Below are 24068 nucleotides of genomic sequence, written 5' to 3' on the forward strand. Positions count from 1 at the left end.
ACTGTCCTAGCTAGAACTTCTAAATATAACATTGAATAGAAGTGGTGATCACAGGCATGTTGGTCTTGCTCCTGATCTTAAAGGGAATGCCTTCACTAGCAAGTATGAGGTTTGTCATAGCATTTTATTGTTGCAGCTGTCATTGGTCAGGTTAGAGAAGTTACCTACTGTTCCCCATTTTCCAAGAGTTTTATCACGCTGTTTTTGTTTTGCCAAGCTGTTTTTCTTTATCTATTGAGATAATCCTCTATATTTATTTTCTTTTAATCTTCTAATTTTCTAATATTAAATCAACCTTACGTTACATATACATATATATATATATATGTATATATAAATCCAACTTCATCATGATTCATATGCTGCTTTGTCTGGTTTGCTAATTTTTGCATGTTAAAAGTTTTTTTTTGATTTAAAAATTGCATATATTTAAATTTAAAAAGTCTTTTTCTTGTGATAAAATACACATAACATAAAATTTACTATCTCAACCATTTTATTTATTTATTTATTTTTTGTGAGGAAGATTCCCCCTGAGCTAACATCTGTTGCAGTCCTCCTGTTTTTTTAAAATTTTGCTTGAGGAGGATTAGCCCTGAGCTAATATCCGTGCCACTCTTCCTCCGCTTTCTATGCAGGATTCCTCCACTGATGAGTGGAGTAGGTCCGCACCCAGGATCTGAACTCGCGAACCTGGGCTACCCAAGCACAGTGCATGGAACTTTAACCACTTGGCCACGGGGCTGCCCCCTCATCTCAGCCATTTTTAAGTGTACAGTTCATTGGTATGAAATGCATTCGTAATGTACAACCATCCATATCCATAACTCTTTTCATATTGTGAAACTGAAACTATACCCGTTAAACAATACGTGCCCCTCCCCAACCTCCAACCTCTGGCAACCACTATTCTACTTTCTGTCTCGATGATTTAGACTACGCTAAGTACCTCATATAAGTGGAGTCATACAGTGTTTGTCCTTTGATGACTGGCTTATTTCACTTAACGTAATGTCCTCAGGGTTCATCCATGTTGTAGTATATGTCAGAATTTCCTTCCTTTTTAAGACTGAATAATATTCCATTGTGTGTGTATACCACATTTTATTTATCCGTTCATCTGTTGATGGACTCTTGAGTTGCTTCCATGTTTCAGCTATTGTGAATAATGCTGCTATGAACCTAGGTGTACAAATATCTCTTTGACCCTGCTTTCAGTTCTTTTGGGTATAGACCCAGAAGTGGAATTGTTGAATTCTGTGGTAACTCTGCTTTTAATTTCTTGAGGAGCTGCTGTACTGTTTTCCTGGTGGCTGCCCCCGTTTGCGTTCCCATCAGCAGTGCACAAGGGCTCCCTTTATCTACGCCCTCACCAGTAGTTATCATTTCTTGTCTTTTTGATGATAGCCATTCTAACTGATGTGAAGTGATATCTCATTGTGGTTTTGATTTGTATTTCCCTGATGATTAGTGATGCTGAGCACTTTTTCACGTGTCTGTTGGCTCTTTCTGTGTCTTCTTTAGAAAACTGTTCAGGGGCCGGCCTGGTGGCACAGCGGTTAAGTTCGCACGTTCCACTTCTGCGGGCTGGGGGTTCGCCAGTTCAGATCCTGGGTGCGGACATGGCACCGCTTGGCAAGCCATGCTGTGGTAGGCGTCCCACATATAAAGTAGAGGAAGATGGGCATGGATGTTAGCTCAGGGCCAGTCTTCCTCAGAAAAAAGAGGAGGATTGGCAGCAGTTACCTCAGGGCTAATCGTCCTCAAAAAAAAAAAAAAAGGAGGAAAACTGTTCAGTTCCTCTGCCCATGTTTTAATTAAATTGTTAGATTTTATTTGCTATTCAGTTGTATAAGTTCTTTATATATTTTGGATATTAACCCCTTAATTTGTAAATATTTTATTCCGTTCTGTAGGTTGCCTTTTTGTTTTAATGATGGTTTCCTTTGCTATGCAGAAGCTTTTTAGTTTGGTGCAGTCCCACTTGTTTATTTTTGCTTTTGTTGCTTGTGCTTTTTCTGTCATATTCAGGAAATCACTACTGAGACCAACGTTAAGGAGCTTTTCCTCTGTGTTGTTTTCTACGAGTTTTACAGAGTCAGGTCTTAAATTTAAGTCTTTAGTCCATTTCAAGTTTGTTTTTGTGAGTGGTGTAAGATAGGAGTCCAATTTCATTCTTCTGCATGTTGTTATCCAGTTTTTCCAACACCATTTATTGAAGAGACTATCTTTTCTCCATTGAGTTTTCTTGGCTCCCTTGTCAAATATTAGTTGACCGTATATGTGGGGCTTTATTTCTGGGCTGTCAATTCTGTTTCATTAATCTGTGTGTTTATTTTCCTGTCAATACCCTACTCTATTGATTACTGTAGCTTTGTTGTATAATTTAATTGGGAAGTGTGATGCCTTTGGTTCTCTTGTTCTTTCTCAGGATTGCTTTGGCTATTTGGGGTGTTGTTGTGGAAGTTTTATTTTGTTAATGAATGTTTCCATTTAATCTTTGTTTTCAAAGTTTTTGGTGTACAGTTACACCTTGGAGGTACTGCCCCTTCAGTTCCAGACCACCACGGTAAAGTGAATATTGTAATAAAGAGAGTCACGTGAATTTTTTTGTTTACCAGTGTGGATAAAAGTTATGTTTACACATGGTAAAGTCTGTTAAGTGTGCAATAGCATTGTGTCTAAAAATACCATGTACATAGCTTAATTAAAAATAGGCTAACCGTCATCTGAGCCTTCAGGGAGTCACAATCTTTTTGCTGGTGGAGGGACTTGCCTCGATGTTGGTGGCTGCTGACCGATCAGGGTGGTGGTTGCTGAAGGTTGAGGTGGCTGTGACAACTTCTTAAAATAAAACAACAGTGAAATTTGCTGCATCAATAGACTCTTCCTTTCATGAACGATTTCTCTGTAGCAAGTGCTGCTGTTTGATAGCATTTTGCCTACAGTAGGACTTCTTTCAAAATTGGACTCAGTCCTCTCAAACCCTGCTGCTGCTTTGTCAACTAAGTTATGGAATATTCTAACGTTCTAAATCCTTTGTTGTCACTTCAGCAGTCTTCACAGCATCTTCACCAGGAGTAGATTCAATCTCAAGAAACCTCTTTCTTTGCTCATTGAAAATAAGCAGCTCCTCGTCCATTAAAGTTTGATCGCAGATTGCAGCAATTCAGTCTTATCCTCAGGCTCTGCTTCTAATTCTGGTTCTCTTACTGTCTCCACCACATCTGCGGTTACCTCCTCCGCTGAAGTCTGGAACCCCTCAAAGTCATCCATGAGGGTTGGAATCAGCTTTTTCCAAACTCTTGTTAATGTTGATGTTTTGTCCTCTTCCCATGAATCATAAATGTTCTTAATGCATCTGGAATGGTGAATCCTTTCCAGAAGGTTTTCAATCAACTTTGCCACAAACCTTCAATTTATAGAAAACAAAGTATCTGTGAAGCACAGTAAACGAGGTATGCCTGTAGCGTTGTTCATAAAATCCTCTCATTTTGTGTTAAGTATCTGCAGCATCTGCAGTTATGTCCCTGTTTTCATCCAAAGAATTGTGCCCTTCTATTTGCTTCAACAGTCTTCAAAGTGAGAAACCTATTTCTCACTTTCATTTCTTCATAAAACTGTCTTTTGGCTTTCTAATCCTTTCTAGATATATTTGTTTTCTATTTTAGTAATTTGATTTTTTAATTATTTTTCCTTTGTCTTTTTATGGATTTATTCTATTTTTTCTAACTCCTTAAGTTTGAGAGCTTAGCTTATTTTTAATCTTTTTTCTAGTATAAAGCATCTAAGGCTATAGATTCTGTTTATGTGCCCACTTACACAATATTTGAAATGTATTTATCTTATCACTAAATTTGAAGCCTTTTATAAAAGTTTCATGATTTTTTAATGTAACTTGAGCTGTTTTAAAATGTGCTTTTAAATTTTCAGGTGTCTGGTTTTCTTTTTTGTCATTATTAATTTTCAGTTAATTCGCAGAATGGTCAGAGAATATGATACCATCCTTTGACATTTGTTGAGGCTGGCTGTACGACCTAGTACAGGATCAGTTTTCAGAAGTGTCTGTGTATACATGAAGAGAATGTGTTTTCTCCAATTGTGGTTTCATGCATTGAATGCATATTTTATGTGTCCCTTAGGTCAATTTGATTTATTTATGCTATTCAAATTTTATGTATCATTACTGAGTTTTTAATTGCTAGATCTATCAGTTACTGGACAAGGTATGGTAAAGCTTCCCAATATGATGATGGATTTGTTAATTTTTTCTTAATTCTTTAAGTATTTGCTTTAATTTTGAAATTGTTGTTTACTGCATCTAAGTCTAGAACTTTTAGATACCTAGAGTTTGGAATTGTTATATTTTCAAGGTGATTTGAACTGGTTTTCATTATGTAATGACCATCTCCATCTCTAGTAATGCTTTTTGCCTTAAATTCTGTTTTGTATGATATAGATAGGTTTTCTTTGATTAGTATTTTCCAGGTATTTCTCTCATTCATCATTTATGTTTTATGTATGTCTCTTATGACAGCATATAGTTGGTATTCTTTCTTAGTCTAGTTTATCAATCTTCATATTTTAACTGAAGATTTTAATCTGTTAATCTTTATAATTATTGATAACTGGATTTATTTCTAACATCTCATGTGTTTTCTATTTGTCCTACTTTTTCTGCCCTATCACTAATGTGCTTTTGGATTGAGGTGTTTTTCCCCCTTCCTCATTCCATTTTCCCATTGTATTCTACATCATTTTTTTTAGACAGTATATAATTTTTTAATCCATTCTAATGATCTGTGTCTTTTCAATGTTGTGTTTAATTTATTAATGTTTAATGTAATTTGTTACCATTATTGGGTTTAGAACTATCTTTTTATTATCTCTTTCCTATTTGTCCCTCTGTTTTTCATTCCTTTTATACTCCTTTTATGCCTTTTCTGTAGATTATTGAAAAATTTTAATTGTATGGTAATCTGTTGGTTTTTTAGCTACGTTTCACGGTGTTGTTACTTTTAGTGGTTTGCAGTATATATCCTTAACGTTTCGGTCTAGAGTTAATATTGTCCTGCTTTATGTAAAGTGTAGAAACCTTCCAGCCGTGTAAGTCTAGTTACCTCTTCCCCGTTCTTTTTGCTATTGTCACATACATTACACCTATGTACATTAAAAACCTACAAGAAGATGTTATATTTTTTTGCTGAAATAGTCGTATATTTTTTAAAGAAATTAAAAGATCCAAGTATCCACCTGTTATCATTTCCCTTCCTCTGGAAGAACTCTGTGTGGTGGTTATTGAGTGCAGGTCTCCTAGAGATGAATTTCTTTAAATTTCTTCTGTCTGAAAATGTCTATTTTCCTTTCATATTTGGAGGGTATTTTGGGTGTATATAGAATTCTGGGTTAGTATGTTTTCTTTTCTTTCTACTTCAACGTTGGTTTTCTAGTACTTTCTGGCCTCCATAGTTTCTGATGAAAAGTCAGCAGTCCTTTGAATTGTTGTTCTCCTGTATGTAACGTAACATGTTGTTTTTCTCTGGGTGCTTTGAAGATTTTCTCTTTATGTTCGGTTTACAGCAGTTTCACTGTGATGTGCGTAGCATGGTTTTCTTCATTTATCCTGCTTGGAGTTTGCTCAGCTTCTTGGATTTGTAAATTTGTATCTTTCAACAGAGCAGGAAACATTCTAACCATTATTCCTTCGAATACTTTTTCTATCCCTTTCAGTCTTCTCTCTTTCTGTGACTTTAATTAGATAGATGTCAGGATTTTTGATATTGTCCCTTAAATCCTTGAGGCTCTGGTAATTTTTTTCAAAGATTTATCATCCTGTTCTTTAGGTAATTTTTATTCTTCTATCTTCAATTTTAACTGATTTTATTCTCTTTTATCCCCATTGTGGTGTTTAGCCTATCCAGTGAATTATTTTTCAGATATTGTCTTTTTAAGTTTTTAAAAGTATTTTTAAGATTTTCTATCTGGTTCTTTGTTAGTTTCTTTAAATAATTTTTATTTCTCTAATGAGATACTGCTGCCTTCTCCTTCACTGTGAGCATATTTTCTTTTACCTCATGAAGCATAGTTATAAAAGCCTCTTTAAAGTTCTTCTCTGCCAATTCCAGCATCATCATCTATGGCGTTTTCTTTTGAGACTGGGTCACAGCTTTCTTTTCTTTTGGTATGTTGAGCAATTTTGGACTATATCCTTGTATTGTTTTCTTCTTCCAAATTTTGACTCTTCTCCATAATCTGCCTGCTTTTTTCCCCACTCTCCAGTGCCTGTAGGTAATTGTTTTTAGTGTTTTGTTAAAGTTTTTATCTGTTATTTCAGGAGAAATGGTCTGGTATGAGCTTACTCCATCATAACAGTTATATTTTTTTAATATGTATTTTGGAATATGGGGAACATTTATTCAGGAAAAAAAGAGGGATTTCTCTGGGTGAGTATGATGGCTTTTATGATTAGATGTTATTTTTATAGTTTTTGGTTGAAATATGGTATTGTTTCACACTGTAACTATTGCATTTTTAAGGTTTTTTTCTTTCTTTTTTTAAGCATTAGTACAAAACCTTTATAAGAAGATCATTTCAGTTCTAAGCCAGTAGTTCTCAATCTGGGGTAATTTTAGCCCCAGGGAATATTTGGCCATGTCTAGAGACATTTTTTTTCTTTTTTTATTATTATTTTTTATTGAGTTAATGATAGGTTACAATCTTGTGAGATTTCAGTTGTACATTATTGTCTGTCAGTCCTGTTGTCGGTGCTCTAGAGACATTTTGATGGTTACCTCTGGGGTGGGAGTACTTGAATCTAGTGGTAGAGACAGAGATGCTGCTACACATCCTACAATGCAGAGAGCAGCCCCTCACAACAAAAAATGATTTGGTTCAAAACGTCAATATTACTGAGATGAAGAAACCCTGTCTTAAATAAATTCTGTGAGTTATACTAATTTTATAATGTTAACTTGCTGTGTGGCTAAGGGGAATGCCATGTAAAATAAAATTTCTTTAATTATATATTCTTACGGGGGTAATCAATTCTGTGCTAATACTGTTTCTGCAAAGTCACATGGATAAATATAATTTCACTTGTCTTTCCAAATAAAATATGTTTGTGAGTTTCCTTTTTCTTTTCTTTTTTTTGAAATTTCCAAAGGGTACTTTTGAAAGCTCGAAACCTTATTAGTTTAACCATCCTTTTACCTACCTTAATTGAATTTCTTTGAATATTGCATTTTACAGCTGAGTATAATGCATTATATTGAGTAAGTTGGGAGACTAGGGAAATCATTAGCTTAGATAATAATTTAAGACAGAAAAAGATACCTGAAATATGAAATTGGCTTATGTATAATTGATTGTGTTTCTTTTTAGTCTGCAGTAGAATGAAGATTTGAAATGCTTTTCTATTTTTTCAAATCCAGAGCTGTGTTTCTTTCTGTATATTTTTTCCACATCTCAATTTGGTTTGAAATGTAAATGATCTCGGGTTCTACAGTGGCACATAAAAAGAAAAGGAAAGAAAAAGCTACCATTTCTGTTATTCCTGTGATGGAATTGTATATAACCTGACAGGGAATTCTTCTTTAGTAGTATTTATCTTCAAAAACATTTACAATTATATTTTATTTAAATAGTGATGTAGGATTAAAATAATAAAAATTAGTTACATGAATCTCTTGGGAATCACTTGTCAGGCACATTTGATCTTATAGATCAGTGGCTGTCATTGTCATTATTACAGCCCTCAGAACAGTGACAAGAAAGGAAAATAATGCTTTTCTTTCTTTTAAAACTTGATTTTCATAAAGCCCGAATAGAAGATAATTAAAAATGATACCAACTTCTATAACATAATACACACATTATACTTTTTTGCCAACAAAATAAAGCTTGTAAATAGACTTTTAACAAGTAATGGTGTCTAAACGAAATTAATTTAGTTTATTTGAATGGGTCTTCATCTGTATTTCATGTCATCATTAACATCCTTTTTCTTGGGAGAAAAAAAGAATCATAGTGTCTCCTTTAGTTCCTTCATTTCTTTTTCTTGCCAAATTTTCTTCATTTGTAGGACAAAATTAATATTTCCATCTTTTAAAACATTTTTTTGAAGGAGTTGAACAGCTGGTGAGATTAGGAAGGAATTCAGTGAATTGCTTGTCGCAGTGGGCTTCTGAAGCATACCCTTAACTCAAAGGCATTGAGGGGGAGTCTTGAACCTGTTACAACATTTTTCCTCTCTTCGTTTTTGTTTCAAATGTTTAAAAGCTCTAATGTGTCTAATTTGACATTATGTTGAGGTTATTAAAACTGTTGTGATGAAGCGTATCATTTAGTGTCACCCCTACATTATGCATCTCTCCTTTTTCTAGTCCAGTGTGTCTTCTGTTTTAGTTTTGGAGGTTGGAAATGTAAGGCTAATTTTGTTTTTTAGACTCTGCAGTGCATCCACATTTGCACAGAATTTCAGCAGGGTATATGAGAACTTTCCCTCCTAACAGTGACCCCCCCAACTTCCTAATTTCCTTTTGTGTCCTTCTTGATTAATTTTTTCTTTGTGTTATTCAATGTTTGCATGTTTTTTATGCTTTTTGCACCTTCTTTAAAAATTTTTAACGGTTTTGGTGAGATATAATTGACATACAACACGCTGCACATGTTAAAGTATATAATTTGATATGTTTTAACATGTATGCGCACATGAGACCATCACCACAATCAAGATAGTGAGCATATGCCCTTTGTCATCACTCTCTCCCGCTTCTGCTTCCTCCCCTAAATCCAGGCAACCACTGATCATCTTTGTGTCAGTATACATTTCACATTTTCTAGAATTTTCTATAAATGAAGTAACTTGAGATGTACTCTTTTTTGTCTGACTTATTTCACTGAACATAATTATTTTTTGACTCATCCATGTGTCGTTTTTATTGCTGAGAAGTATTCCATTCTGTGGTGTGAAATAATATACATATTTCATATATGTATAAATATATATATGCCTCTGTCCCCGATTTTTGCTGATATTTGGTCTTTGACCTAGATTCCTGACACGGAGCTCCTAAAGCCCTGTAATATCCTGAGTGATGAGAGGGTCTGACACAGAGCTCCTAAATCCCTTGGAATTTCCTGGGTGATAGGAATGTCTTTTGTTCTAATGAGGTGGCTCTTGGTGGGCTCCTGGATGAGGGCTGATCCCTAGAAAGACCAAACTAGGATTAGAAGCTTGAACTTTAGTCCCAGATCCCATCCTCTGGGGAAGACAGGGGCCTGGAAATGGAGTTTGTATCATTTATTATATCCTTGATAATAAGCTGGTAAACATAAATGTTTCCCTGAGTTTGTGAGTCATTCTAGCAAATTATTGGACCCAAGGAGGGGGTCTTGGCAAACCTGATTTATAGCTGGTCGGTCAGAAGTACTGGGAACAACCTGGGGCTGCAGTTAGTGTCTGAAGTGGGGTCTGAGCCCTTAACTTGTGGGATTTGTTGCTAATTCCACGTAGATAGTATCAGAACTGAATTGAATTGTACGACACCCAGCTGATGTCACAGTTTGGTGTGGGAAAACTCCCAACACATTTGGTGACCAGAAGTGTCAAAAGTGTTGTTAAGTGTGAGAGTAAAGGAAAACAGTGTGTTTTCCCTATAAACATATGGATATACCAGTTTGTTTATCCATTCATTTGTTGATGGACATCTGGGTTGTTTCTAGTTTTTGGCTATTATGAATAATGCTGCTACGAAAATTCTCATGCTAGTCTTTGTGTGGACATAGGCTTTCATTACTCTTCGGTAAATACCTAGATGTAGAATGGCTGGTATTATTAGAGGTGATTAACTTAAAGAAAAGCAAACCTGCCAAACTGTCCCTCCAAAGTGGTTGTACTGTTTACATTCCCACCAACAGTGCATGCGCATTCTAGTTCTTCCACAGCCCTGTAACACTTGGAGTGGTCAGTCTTATAAATTTTAGTTATATCTAATTGTGGTTTTAATTTGTATTCTCTGACGACCACTCATGTTGAACATCTTTTTATGTGCTCATTTGTCATCTTGTGTATCTTCCTTGGTAGAGTTTCTGTGTAACTCTTTTGCCAATTTTTTTACTGGTTTTTTTTTGTTATTGAGTTTTGAGAAGTTTTTATAAATTCTGACTATAGGCCCTTTATTACATATATGATTTGAAAATACTTGAGATTATTATAATTTGCATGTGGTTGTAAGAAATAATACAGAGAGATCCTGTGTGCCCTTTACACAGTTTTCTCCAATGGTAACGTCTTGTGAAACTAGAGTACAGTATCACAACCAGCATCTTGACATTGACACAGTCTGGATACAGGACTTTGCCATCACCACAAAGATCCTTCATGTTGCCCTTTATCGCCGCATCCTTCTCTCATACCCCCCCCCCCCTTACCCTCTGGCAACCAGTAATGTGTTTTCCATTTCTATAATTCTGTCACTTCAAGAATGTTATATAAATGGAATTGTGCAATATGGAACCTTTTGAGATTGGCTTTTTCAACTCGGCATAATTCTCTAGATTCATCCATGTTGTGTGTATCACTGATTTATTCTTTTTTATTGCTGAGTGATATTCCATGCTGTGGTTGTACCACTGTTTACGCTTCACAGATATTGTGTTTTTTACAAGATCCACCTGCAGAAAGAATATGATTCACTGAAGGCTCAGATGATGATTAGCCTTTTTTAGCATTAAAATATTTTTAATTAAGTTATGTACATTGTTTTTTTAGACATAGTGCTATTGCATACTTAATAGACTACAGTAGAGTGTAAACATAACTTTTGTATGCACTGGGAAACCAAAAAAATTCGTATACCTTGCTTTATTGCAGTATTCGCTTTCCTGTTTAACTGGTTTATTTCCAGTTTTTTGGCTGTTATAAATAATGGTTTTTATAAATATTTGTGTACAGTGAACACAGGGGACATAAGTCTTCATTTCTCTGGCATAAATGTCCAGGTGTGCAATTGTTGGTCATATGGTACTTGCCTGTTTAGTCTTTTAAGAAACTGCTAAACTTTTCCAGAGTGGCTGTACCATTTTACATTGCCACCAGTAATTTATAAGTGATCAGTTTTTCCACATCCTCACAGCATTTGGTGTTCGCTATTTTATATTTTGGCCATTCCGAGATGTGTGTAATGGTGTCTCATTGTGATTTTAGTTTGAGTTTCCCTGGGTGGCTCACGATGTTGAACATCTTTTTATATGCCTGTTGCCATCTGTAATAGCAAGTGAAATGTCTCTTCCTCTCTTTTGCCCATGTTTTAATTGGATTGTTTGCTTTTTTACTGTTGAGTTTTGAGAATTCTTTGCATAGTCTAGATACTAGTCCCTCGTTAGATATGTGGTATGCAGATATTTTCTCCCAGTCTGTAGTGTGTCTTTTCATCCTCTTATCAGGGTCTTTCACAAAGCCAAAGATTTTGATTTTTATGAAGTCCAACGTACAAATTTTTCTTTTATGGAGTGTGCTTTTGGTGTTAGGTCTAACAACTTTTGCCAAGCTCTGGATATGGAAGATTTTCTCCTAAATTTATTAAAATTGAGACATAATTCACGTCGTAATATTCACCCCTTTAAAAGGTACAATTCAGTGACATTAGGAACATTCACAGTGTTGTGCAATCATTGTCACTGTCTAGTTCCAGAGTTTTTTCATCACCCCAAATGGAGACTCTGTACCCATTAAGCAGTCACTCCTCATGCCCTCCTCCCAGGAGCAGCAACCAGTGATCTTCCCTCTCTCTCTGCATTTGCCTATGGACGTATGGACATATGCTATATGGACACTTCATATCCAGGCATACCTTGGAGATATTGTGAGTTTGGTTCCAGATCACTGCAGTAAAGCAAGTATTGCAATAGAGAGAGTCACATAACTTTTTGGTTTCCCAGTGCATGTAAAAATTGTGTTTACACTCGGCTGTAGTCTATTAAGTGTTCAATAGCTTTATGTTTAAAAAAACCATGGGGGCTGGCCCCATGGCCGAGTGGTTAAGTTCACACGCTCCGCTTTGGCGGCTTGGGGTTCGCCGGTTCGGATCCTGGGCACAGACCTAGCACCACTCGTCAGGCCATGCTGAGGCGGTATCCCACATGCCACAACCAGAAGGACCTACAACTAGAATATACAACCATGTACTGGGGGGCTTTGGGGAGAAGAAGCAGGAAGAAAAAAAGAAAAGAAGATTGGCAACAGATGTTAGCTCAGGTGCTAATCTTAAAATAAAATAAAATAAAAAAATAAAAAACAATGTACATAACTTAGTTAAAATACCTTACTGCTAAGAAAGGCTAACCATCATCTGAGCCTTCAGTTAGTCATACCCTTTCTGCTGGTGGAGGGTCTTGTAAAAACACAGTATCTGTGAAGTGTGATAAAATGAAGCACAATGAAATGAGGTATGCCTATAAATGGGATCAAAAATATATATGGTCTTTTGTGTCAGGCTTCTTTCATTTAAACATTATCTTTTGAAGGTTTATCCATGTTGTAACATGAATCAGTCCTTCAGTCCTTGTTATGGCTGAATAATATTCCATTGTATGGATATGCTATGTTTTATTTATCCATTCATCAGTTGATGGACATTTGGGTTGTTTCCAGCTTTTGGCTATTTATGAAAAATGCTGCTATGAACATTCATGTACAAGTTTTTGTGTGGACATATGTTTTCCGTTCTCTTGGGTATGTGCCTGGGAACAAAATTGCTGGGTCATATGGTAGCTGGAGGTTTAATCATCTGTGGAACTGCCAGAGTGTTTTCCAGAGTGGCAGCACATTTTACATTCCTACCAGCGATGTATAAGAGTTCTGATTTCTTCACATCCTTGTTCTTCTATTATTTAACGGTTTGATAGTCTTTCATTTTACATTTAAGTCCATGATTCATTTTGAGTTAATTTTTATGAGGTATAAGACTTAAGTAGAGGTTCTTTTTTTTCTGTTTTTAACCTCTGGATGTCTAATTGCTGCACTAGTGTTTGTTGAAAAGATGTCTTTCTTCCATTGAGTTGCTTTTGTTCCTTTGTGGGAGATCAGTTGGGCACTTTGTACGGTCTGTTTCTTGGTTCTTGGTTCTGTCCCATTGGCCTGTGTGTCTGCCTCACTTCCAGTCCAGCACAGTCTCAGTTACTGGAGCCGAAGAATAAGTTCTGCAATCTGGTGAACTGGGTTCCTCCTGCTTTATTCTTCTCTTTCAAAATTATTTTAGCTCTTGTAGAGGTTTTGCCTTTCCATATTAGTTTTAGAAGAATTCTAGGTACATCTCCACAAAATCTTGCTTGGATTTTGATAGAAATTGCATTAAACCTATATATAAATGTGAGGAGAGTTGACAACTTTGTTATCTTGAGTCTTCCAATCCATAAAAGATGGTGCGTCTCTTCATTTATTAGATTTGGTTTTTTATTTCTTTCGTCAGTGTTGCGTAAATTTAGCATAGAAGTCCTTTACGTGTCTTGTTAGAGTTACACCTAAATATTTCGTTGCTTTGAGTGATTGTAAATGTATTTTAAATTTTGGATTCTCCCTGTTCATTGCTGGTATATAGAAATACAGGTAACTTTTGTCTTGCATCTTGCTGATGTTAGTCCAAGGAGGTTTTTTTTTTTTTTGTAGATTCTTTGGGACTTTCTACATAGATAATCATGTTATCTGTAGATAGAGACGGTTTTATTTCTTCCTTTCTGATCGGTATGCCTTTTATTTCCTTTTTTTGGCTTTATTGCACTGGATGGCACTTCCAGCACTACGTTAAGTAAGAGTGGCGAGGGCAGAGATCATTGCCTGGTCTCTGATCTTAAGGGAGAAAGCATTCAGTCTTTTCCTATTAAGTAAGTAGTTAGCTGTAGGTTTTTTGTAGATGCTTTTGTCAAGTTCAAGAAGTTCCCCGCTATTCCTATTTTTCTGAGAGTTTTTGTCGTGAATGGGAATTGAATTTTTTCAAATGCTTTTTTTTTTTGCATTCATTGATATGATCATGTGATTTTTCTTTAACCTGTTAATGTGATATATTGCTTTGGTTGATTTTCAAATGTTGAAACAGTTTTGCATCTCTTGAATAATCTCCTCTTGGTCATAGTGTATAACTTTTTATTTGCTAATATTTTGTTACGAATTATTGTGTTTATTTTTATGGGAGATATTAGACTGTAGTTTCTCTTTTTTGTACTGTCTTTGGTTTTGGTATCAAAGTAATAGTAGCTTTGTATGAATGAATTGGGAAGCTATGCTAAATTGAAATGAATTGGGAGATGTTCTCTCCTGTTCTGTTTTCTGGAAGAGATTGTGTAGAATTGGTGTTAATTCTTTAAAATTTAGTAGAATTATCCAATTAAACCATCTATGTCTGAAGATTTTTTTTCTGTGTGTGTGAGTTTTAAAATTATAAGTCACTTTTCTTAATAATTACATAATTTTCAAATTATTATCTCATATTGAGTTAGTGCTGGTAGCTTATGTTTTCAAGGAATTGGTCTGTGTTATCTAAGCTGTCAAGTTTCTGTATGTTAGTTTTTCATTGTATTCCTTTATTATTCTTTGGATGTCTGCAAGGTTTCTAGTGATAATCCCCTGTTTCATTCCTGATAGTGGTAATGTGTCTTCTCTCTTCTTTGTCAATCTGGCTAAAGGGTTGTCAATTTTATTGATCTTTTCAGAGACCCAGAATTTGGTTTCACTGATTTTTCTCTGTCTTTCTATTTTTAATTTTATTGATTTTTGCTCTTTATTATTTTCTTCTTTCTGCTTGCTTCAGGTTTATTTTGCTCTTTGTCCAGGTTCTTCAGCTGAGAGCTTAGATTATTGATTTGAGACTTTTCCCTTTTTTTGGTGAGGAAGCTTGGCCCTGAGCTAACGTCTGTTGCCAGTCTTCCTCTTTTTGCCTGAGGAAGATTGTCGCTGAGCTAACATCTGTGCCAATCTTCCTCTACTTTATGTGGGATGCTGCCACAGCATGGCTTGACCAGCGATGCTAGGTCTGTGCCTGGGTCAGAACCTGCAAGCCTCGGGCTGCTGAAGCGGAGCACTTGAACTTAACCACTATGCCACTGGGCCAGCCCCTCTTCTTTCTTAAAAATTTTATTGAGGTTATGATAGTTTACAACGTTGTGAAGTTTCGGTTGTACATTATTATTTGTCAGTCATCTTATAGGTGTGCCCCTTCCCCCTTTGTGCCCACCTCTATCCCCTTTCCCCCGGTAACCACTAAATAGTTCTCTTTGTCCATGTGTTTGTTTATCTTCCACATATGAGTGAAATCATACAGTGTTTGTCTTTCTCTGTCTGGCGTATTTCGCTTAATATAATACCTTCAAGGTCCATCCATGTTGTTGTGAATGGGACGATTTTATCCTTTTTTATGGCTGAGTAGTATTCCATTGTATATACATACCACATCTTCTTTACCCAGTCATGAGTTGATGGGCACTTAGGTTGCTTACACGTCTTGGCTGTTGTGAATAATGCTGCAATGAACATAGGGGTGCATAAGTCTCTTTGAATTGCTGATTTCAAGTTCTTTGGATAGATAATAGCTGGGTCATACCCCTCATCTTGTTTAATGTAAGCATTTAGGATTGTAAATTTCTGTCAGCACTGCTTTAGCTGTGTCCCAAACATTTTGCTAGGTTGTGTTTTCATTTTCAACAAGTTCAGTATATTTTTTGGTTAACCTTGAGGCTTCCGTTTTAACGCATGAATTATTTAGAAGTGTTGTTTTGTTTCCAAGTGTTTGAAAATTTTCCTGTTATCTTACGGTTACTGATTTCTAGTTTGTTTTCTTTGTGATTAGAGAATATACTCTGTATAATTTCAAATATTTTAAATTCGTTTTATGGCCCAGCCCAGTATATGGTCCAACTTGGTATATGTCCCATGGGCACTTGAAAAGAATGTGTGTTTTGCTGTTATTTGTTGGAATGTTTTATCAATGTTGGTTAGATCTTGTTGGTTAGTGGGAGTGTTGAGTTCTTCTATATTCTTGCTAACTTTTTGTCTACTTGTTATGTCAATTGTTGAGACGGTAATGGTGAAGTCTCCAACTATAATGGTAGTATTAGTCTTTTTCTTCTTTCAGATCTATCAATTTTTGCTTTACATATTTTGCAGGTCTTTTGTTTGGTGTGCATACATTTAGGATTGTTATGTCTTCTTGGTAGAGTGACCCTTTTATCATTATATAATGTCCCGTCTGTATCTAGTAATTTTTTTTGCTCTGAAATCTACTTTATAATAGGTTAATATAGCCACTCCTGTCTTTTTTGTATTAATATTTACAATATATCATTTTCCAACCTTTTACTTTGAACTTGCTATGTTATTATATTTGAAATGAATTTCTTATAAACAACATATAGTTGGGTCATGTTTTTTAATCTACTCTGCCAATTTCTGTCTTTTAATTAGTCTATTTAGACTATTTACATTTAACGTAATTATTGGCATGTTAGGACTTTGACATTTTGTTTTCTGTTTATTCTCTCTCTCTTTCATCTCTGTATTTTTTTCTGCCATCCTCTGGGTCACTTCAACATTATTTAGAATTCCATTTTGACTTATCTGAGGTATTTTTGAGTGTACCTTTTTGTATAGCTTTTTAAGTTATCCCTCTAGGTATGACATAATGTATACCAATCTAATCACATTTACTGGTGTCATGATTTTGCCAGTTTGAGTAAAGTATAGAAACCTTATCTTCCTCCTTTATATCCCTTTACTCTTTTCCATTTGTTATTGTCTCACATATTTCCTTCATGTACATTTAAAACCACACCAGACAGTGTTTTAATTTTTGCTTCAACCAGTAAGCATAATTTAGAATACTTGAGAGAAGGGAAGCCTATTATATTTAATCATATTTTTCTCTTTCTGTTGTTCTTTCTTCCTTTCTAATGTTCCAAGATTCCCTTTTTTTTTTTTGGTGAGGAAGATTGTCCCTGAGCTAACATCTTGCCAATCTTCCTAAGTTTTGTATGTGGGATGTCACTGTAGCATGGCTTGATGAGCAGTGTGTAGGTCCATGCCTGGAATCTGACCCTGCAAACCCTGGGCTGCCAAAGCAGAGCACATGAGCTTAACCACTACGCCACCAGCCCAGCTGCCCAAGATTCCCTTTTTGATCATTTCCTTTTTCTTTAGAGAACTTTCTTTAGCCATTCTTTGAAGATCGATCTACTGATGACAGAGTATCTTAGTTTTCCTTCTTCTGAGAAGTCTTGATCTCCCCTTCGTCCCTGAAGGATGTTTTCACTGCTTATAGGCTTGTGGGTTAACAGTTCTTTTCTCTCTGCACATGAAGAATATTGTGCTGCTTCCTTTGCTCCTCCCTGGTTTCTGATGAGAAATCTGTCATTCAAATGTTTCTTTCTCCTACAGGTTTTGTTTTTCTCTGGCTACTTTCAGGAGTTGTTCTTTGCCTTTAGTTTTCAAAGTTTAATTATGCTGTGTCTTGGCAAGAATTTCTTTGGGTTTATCCTGTGTGGTGTTCACTCAGCTTCTCGAATTGAGAAGTTTGTGTCTCTTGCCACATTTGGTCAGTTTCAGCCATTCCTTCTTTGAGCACTTTTTCAGCCCTGCCCCGTTCTCCTCTCCTAAGATTCTTATGACATCAATGTTAGATCTTTGTGAAGCCGTGCAGGTCACTGAGTCTCTCCTCTGTCTCCTCCATTTTACTGTTGAGCATATCCACTGAGCCTTTTATTTTGGTCATTGTATTTTTCAGTTCTAAAATTTCCATTTCATTCTTCTTTATATCTTCTTTTTCTTCGCTCAGACAGTATTTCTTTGATGATGTTTCTCTTCTTTCATTTTTTTCCAAGTGTGTTTGTAATTGCTTATCGAAGCATTTTTATCATGGTTGCTTTAAAATCTTTGTCAGAGAATTCTAACATCTCTGTCTTCTCAGTTTTGGCATATATTGACTGTCTTTTAAAATTCTTCTTGGGCTCTTCCTAGTTCTTGGTATAATGAGTGATTTTTGTTGAAATCTGGACGGTTGGGTATTATGTTCTGAGCCTCTAGATCTTATTTAAAGCATGGTTGTAGCCAGCTGTCTGTGACACTGCTTTCACCAGGGTGGGCCGGGTGCGCACCATCTCATTATTGCCAGGTGGAGGTGGAAGCCTAGGCTCCTCACTTGGCCTCTCTTGAGCAAGCTGAGGGGGTAGCTTCTCATTACTGCTGGGTAGAGGTGTGTGCTGTGGCTCTCCACGTGGACTGACACTGTGATGGGTGTGGCCTCATGGCTGCTGGGCTGTGATAAAAGTCCTGACTCTCCACTGGACCTCCTCTGGTACCACTCCAGCAGGTAGGCAAAGCTGGAGGGCTAGGCTCTCCACATGGTCTCCACTGCCACCATGACCATGAGGGAGGGCGAACTTCGTTGTCAGCTGAGGGGATGAAGTCTAGCCTCTCTACTTGGCTTTCTCTGACATCAGCCAACTGGGGTATTGGAGCACTTTGTAGCACCCTCACATGAGTAGAAGTCTAGGCTCCCTACTTGGCCTTGGTTGGAGTGGTGGGGCCTCTGTTTTTTTGTGGTGTTTGGCAGGAGTAGAATGATTATGGTCTAAAAGTTTTTTGTCTTACTAGTTTTCCCCTCTTCTCATTCTTTGACTAGAGAGAGCTGACTTTTGCTGGCGCTTTCTTTTGTCTGTGCCTGTTGGCGTTTCCAGGTCGTCAGCTTCTTCAGATCTAAGTCTGGGATGTATGAGGCAAGAAGAAAACCCGGGGAGATCTCCACCATGTCGGTCCTGAGGTCCCGAGTCCCCAGCTGATATGCCTTCACCTCTCCACCTAGTCTTCTAATTTTTGTTCTATATGTTACGTTCAGTTTTTAGTTGTATTTATCAGGAGGAATAGGAAAAAGTATTTCTACTCCTCTTCCCAGAAGTGGAAGTTGCACTTTTTTTTTTTAAAGTTAACAATAGGTCTTAGGGATTACTTCATATTAGTACATAAATTGCATACCTAATCCTTTGTTTAAATTATGCATTGTATTTCATTTTATGAATGTACCGTAAATTTTTTAACCAGTCCCCTACTTATAGACATTTAGGTAGTTTTCAGTCTTTTGTTATTGTAAATAATGCTTCAGTGAATAACATCATATATGTGTATCACTTTGCATGTGCACCAGTATAGCTAAAAGATAAGGTCCTATCTTATTATCCATATCTTCTTTTTTTTTAAAATTTTATTTATTTATTTATTTTGACGAAGATTAGCCCTGAGCTAACTACTGCCAATCTTCCTCTTTTTGCTGAGGAAGACTGGTCCTGAGCTAACATCCGTGCCCATCTTCCTCTATTTTATACATGGGACGCCTACTACAGCATGGCTTTTGCCAAGTGGTGCCATATCCGCACCCAGGGTCCGAACCGGCGAACCCCGGGCTGCTGAGAAGCGGAACATGCGCACTTAACCACTGCGCCACCGGGCTGGCCCCTATTCATATCTTCTTAGGGAGTTATGTTTTCCTTTGATAGAAGAGTCATTATCTCCTAAAGGAAATGAAAGTCTTTCATTTTAGACAGATCTCATTGTGAGAAAGTCACTTCTCTGTGATGTGTACCTATATTTACCTTCCTACAACTTCCCTCATTGATTCTGGCTCTGAATGGGGATGAAGATAGGACAGATGCAGCCCCTCTTCCTTACGACAACCCTCAGATATTCCAGGATGAGTGTCTCTGACACCTGCATCTTCTGTTCTCCAGCCTGCACGGTTTGAGCCATTGTAGCCGTCTTTCCTATGGCGTGGTTTCCAGCTGTCCTGAGGGCGGCCTGGTTTGTTGGAGATAGCTTTGCACTTGGACGCCTAGAGGGGAACAGAATACTGTCCTCCATCTGTGGGCTAATGGCTGCTATAGAACAGGGCATTGACAGAAAACATTTGGGACAGCCCTGTCACAGTCTGAATTAGATTCCCAGAGACTGTTGTAGTGCCTTCCCAGCATGGAGTAGCTAGTATTTCTTGACTGAATGAATGCACTTATAAACCAACGAATTAATGAATACTGAGCTTACTCTTGACTTAAATCCCCAATTTGGTTCACATGTACTTCTGCTTCTACACTTGTATGGTTGATTTGGGGGACATAAGGCAGGACTTTACATTTGTCCTTGTTAAGCTTTATGTCACTAGAGCTATCTAGTTTTCCAGCATTTTCAGATCATTTTGGATACTAATTCTGTCCTTTCATGTATTGTCTCTCCCTCTCAACACATGGCATCTGTAGATTTTTCCTGTGTGCCATCAGGATACTCATCTGAATATTTAAATGGGCTATGTTTTGTTCATATTCCTATAAAATATTCATAAGATCTTAAAAAAAGGTAACTTCCTGGAAGTAGTTTCTGGGCCGAACGGTATGTGTATTTACATTTTGATAGATGGTGCTATATGGCCTTCCATAGAGATTGATTGGCAGTCGGAATCACCCTGAGTTTTGTCTCTATAGGCAGGATTCCTGCTCACATGAAACTCGTAGAGCCCAAAGGTTATTTGAAGTACTGCATCTCAGTATGCACCTCGGGTGTTATCTGATGGGATCTTCCAGCATTTCTGGAACAGTTTTTCATATAAAATTGTCTAAAATATAATGAAAGTATTTATTTCGATCAGTGATCTTGCCTTACAGAGATTTCTGGATAGTTGCTCTGTATACTATCTTGGTATCAGGTTTTATAAGATCTCATTCTACCCAAGTAAACGTATGTTTTCTTCAGTAGATTTCTCTATGGATATTAAATTCTCATTTGCACCTGAATTATGCTCTTGTGGCTAATAATGTTAAGCAGTATATCAATTAAGCAGTTTTTCTCAATTTAAATTTTTCTCAATTCATATTCACAGACATTTCTTGTGGTTTGATTGTTCTTCTCTAGTTTATTGTTATGATTTCTAACCCAAGATTCTCCAAGGGGGTGTTCTTTTTTGATTAAACCAGCAAGAGTGACGGGTGAGCTGCTGCTTTTATCATTTTGAGTGCAGTCCTGCTGGGTATATATAATGGGTACTTTTGATGTAGTTCCTTTCACTCAACACTGTCTGTGTTGTGTATACCAGTAGTTTATTCTTTTTTATGGCTGTGTAGTATTCTGTTGTATGACCAGATCATAACTTGTTTATCCATTTTCTCAGAGAATGGATTGTTGCAGCTTTTGGTTATCATGAATAAGTTTTTGTGCATGCCATTTGGTGGACATATCATACTGTCTTTTTTAATATCTCTTAATCTCACAAAATTCTCTGATGAATTTATTCCTTGTCCTGTTTACTTTCCCATACGTACCTTTTCCTGAGATGGTAACCTCTTAAAATTCGTTCAAAGTAGAAGGCTTTGGTTTTGGATCATGAACATAGTTGTGACAAAGAAACAAGACGTATTTGGTGTATAATTGCTGGAGGGCAAGATAGATGTGGCATGTGACCCTTTATCTGCATAGAATTCTGTAGGAATGTCCTGTTCCTCAAAATTGATATTTGACCCCCTCTCAGATGAAGTCTTTGGCAGAAGATAACCACTGTTTCCAACTCCAGTGCCCTCCATATTCCCAATCTTTGGAGCCCTCGTCTAGCATCACCAGCAGCTCCGTCACAACTGGCTCATCCATTTGGCCCTCTGGTACTGCCAGGCTGCCTTAGCGAAGATCGTTTGCTGCCTTTTTTATAATCACCACTAACTCTATAATGTATATAGATTATAGTGTGTTTGTGAATATCTTTTTAAAATGGACATACATGCAATTAATTTCAGTTAATGGTGGAAATTAGTTTTCTTTAGTCAGTTTACATGCTGTTATTTGGAAACTTTTACCCTTCACAGTAACTCTCATATATGACATTTGGAGATATTTGAATGGTAACATCACAAAAGTATTAATCAACAGCTTTTTCTTTACTATATCACTTGACTGAAATCATGGTTATTCAGTATAATTTTTGAATTAAAATAATCCATTTGATCATATTCTGAAATGTTTAAGATAGAGTATAACAATGCAATCCCCTCTCCTTCCAACCATGGAAAAAAGTTACCAAGCATCACTTATATATAATTAATTCAGTATTATTTCCTTTTTTTTTTTTAAATGGCCTTTTCCTTGTGTTTAAATATAAACATTTCCTATTTTTCTTTCTGTTCTCAAAAATCCACTGTGGGTGATACTGTTTTTGCTGATACGCAGATTTATCAGGTATGGTTCTTAAGTGTCGTGTTGGACTCCACAGATGTGTTGTTGAACTTTCCAGGGGAAAAACTTTCCAGACGGACTTTTCTACATTTACTTAATTAGTATTTGTGAATATCTTATGAAAATTGCTGGCCTTTCAGGTTTAGAGTGGTCTTTGTATCAAAAACAAGTTTGCCAAATTTATTATACCTACATTTCAAAAAGAAGTTTTGAGTGTTTTCCTCAAAAATGTTATTGATATTTGTCTCTGGCTTTCTGCATTGTTAATCTGTGCATGATTCTCTGTGTTTTTCCTATTTATATGTATATGTGTTCGTATACACATTGGCGTTATTCTTAACATATGTATATTTTTAAAAACTGATGCATATTCCTAACAAGAAGTTTTTCCAAACTGTGTTGCATGAAATACATTATTCTGAGATGCTAAGTAGAGTGGCACAAAAAATATTGTCAAATCAGTTGACTGTATCTCTTTCTGAGAGGTTCACAGTGCGCATCATTGTATTAAAGGTTCTGGTGGTATGCAGTAAGGAAGTCTGTTTATCTTTGTTGTTCTCAGCATCTTCTAGAAATAGTTGAGTGTGGAACGCTTGCTAACACACACAGGTGTTCTGGGATACCAATTTGGGAAATCTCGCAAAAAACTGAGTAAGGGTTTCTTTGTAGTGTTTTAATACATCAAATAAAATTGACTAAAAGTGATTAAATTTTCAAGAAGTTAAAACATTTAGCTGAATTGTATTTGGGGACTGTATTTTCTTGTAGAAATTACATTTTGGAGTACAGCATTGATTTTTTTTTTCAGTATTATCTCTTTCGGTACTTTGGATGGCTTTTGAGAATCTGTAAAACTACTCCAGAAATGCTGCTTTTTTGTTGGAAAGAGATTCTTTGTTGTTGTTGTTGTTGTCGTCGTCATGGATTGCTCGATTGTTTCTCTTCCATGAGAATTTGCCCATCTTCAAAAACATGTTTGCTGTTTCAGATAGCGTGACACAGGAAAGGAGGCCTCCTAAACTTGCCTTTACATCAAGAGGTGTTGGGGACAAGGGTTCATCCAGTCATAATAAACCAAAGGCTACAGGTATGGACTAATAGAATATAATTCTTATTTATGTAAATCTGATTTGCCACGGCATTGAAAAATTGTTAAAAGGTATTACTCCTTAATGTATATGTTAACTGTCTTCTTTCAAACATTTTTAGTAGTTTACTAAAAATTTTTTATAGATGCTGTTGCTTAAGCCAAAAGTTCCCAACCTTTTTCAGTTGATGAAGTTTCCCGTGAGGTCCTGTCTCTTTTCCTGTCCATATCCAGCTGCTTTTTGGAACCCCCTACCTGTAACATTTGTATACATAGAGTTGCAACTGTACAAAATAATCATATATGGATAATTTTGTATAGGATAAAGTATACTAGAGATTAATTATGTGGATTTCGCTAACTAGATGTGGTGCAAATTGAATTCCACATTGTTAAGCAAGAATTTTTGTCTTTCTTCCAGAAACCTCCTTCACAACACATGTAGAGTTCTTAGCTCGTTTTTTTTTTTTAGCGTCCACGTATTTCGTAAATTTATAGGGTGGTAGTTATACAAGCTGAACAGCTCATTTAAAAAACTAAGAATTTTTGTTAGCTCAAATGTGGGTTAGGGGAAGAATATTTTTTCTTCAAGCTTGTTTGAAAGGAAATTGTTCTTTAAGAGCTATTTTATGTGACTTTGGACCCTGCCGCACTTAGAATTAAAGGGGATATAAAGGTAATAGTATTTTTATGTTCACCTATAGATCTAGATAGGATAGCTGAAACTTGCTGCTGTCA

General features: G+C 36.3%; 1 protein-coding gene across 5 annotated transcripts in view; it reads left to right on the plus strand.

Annotated features, from left to right (window-relative positions):
* The window catches only part of CYLD (CYLD lysine 63 deubiquitinase), a 70440-nt gene that overhangs the window by 18364 nt on the left and 28008 nt on the right, over window positions 1-24068 (plus strand). For all 5 annotated transcript variants that reach the window (XM_070261815.1, XM_070261816.1, XM_070261819.1 and 2 more), the window contains one exon: window positions 23232-23330. In XM_070261815.1, the coding sequence (XP_070117916.1) occupies window positions 23232-23330 (99 nt within the window). The remainder of the gene's footprint in view (window positions 1-23231; window positions 23331-24068) is intronic.

The sequence above is a fragment of the Equus caballus genome, chromosome 3 (genome assembly GCF_041296265.1).
Source record: "Equus caballus isolate H_3958 breed thoroughbred chromosome 3, TB-T2T, whole genome shotgun sequence".
NCBI lineage: Eukaryota > Metazoa > Chordata > Mammalia > Perissodactyla > Equidae > Equus > Equus caballus.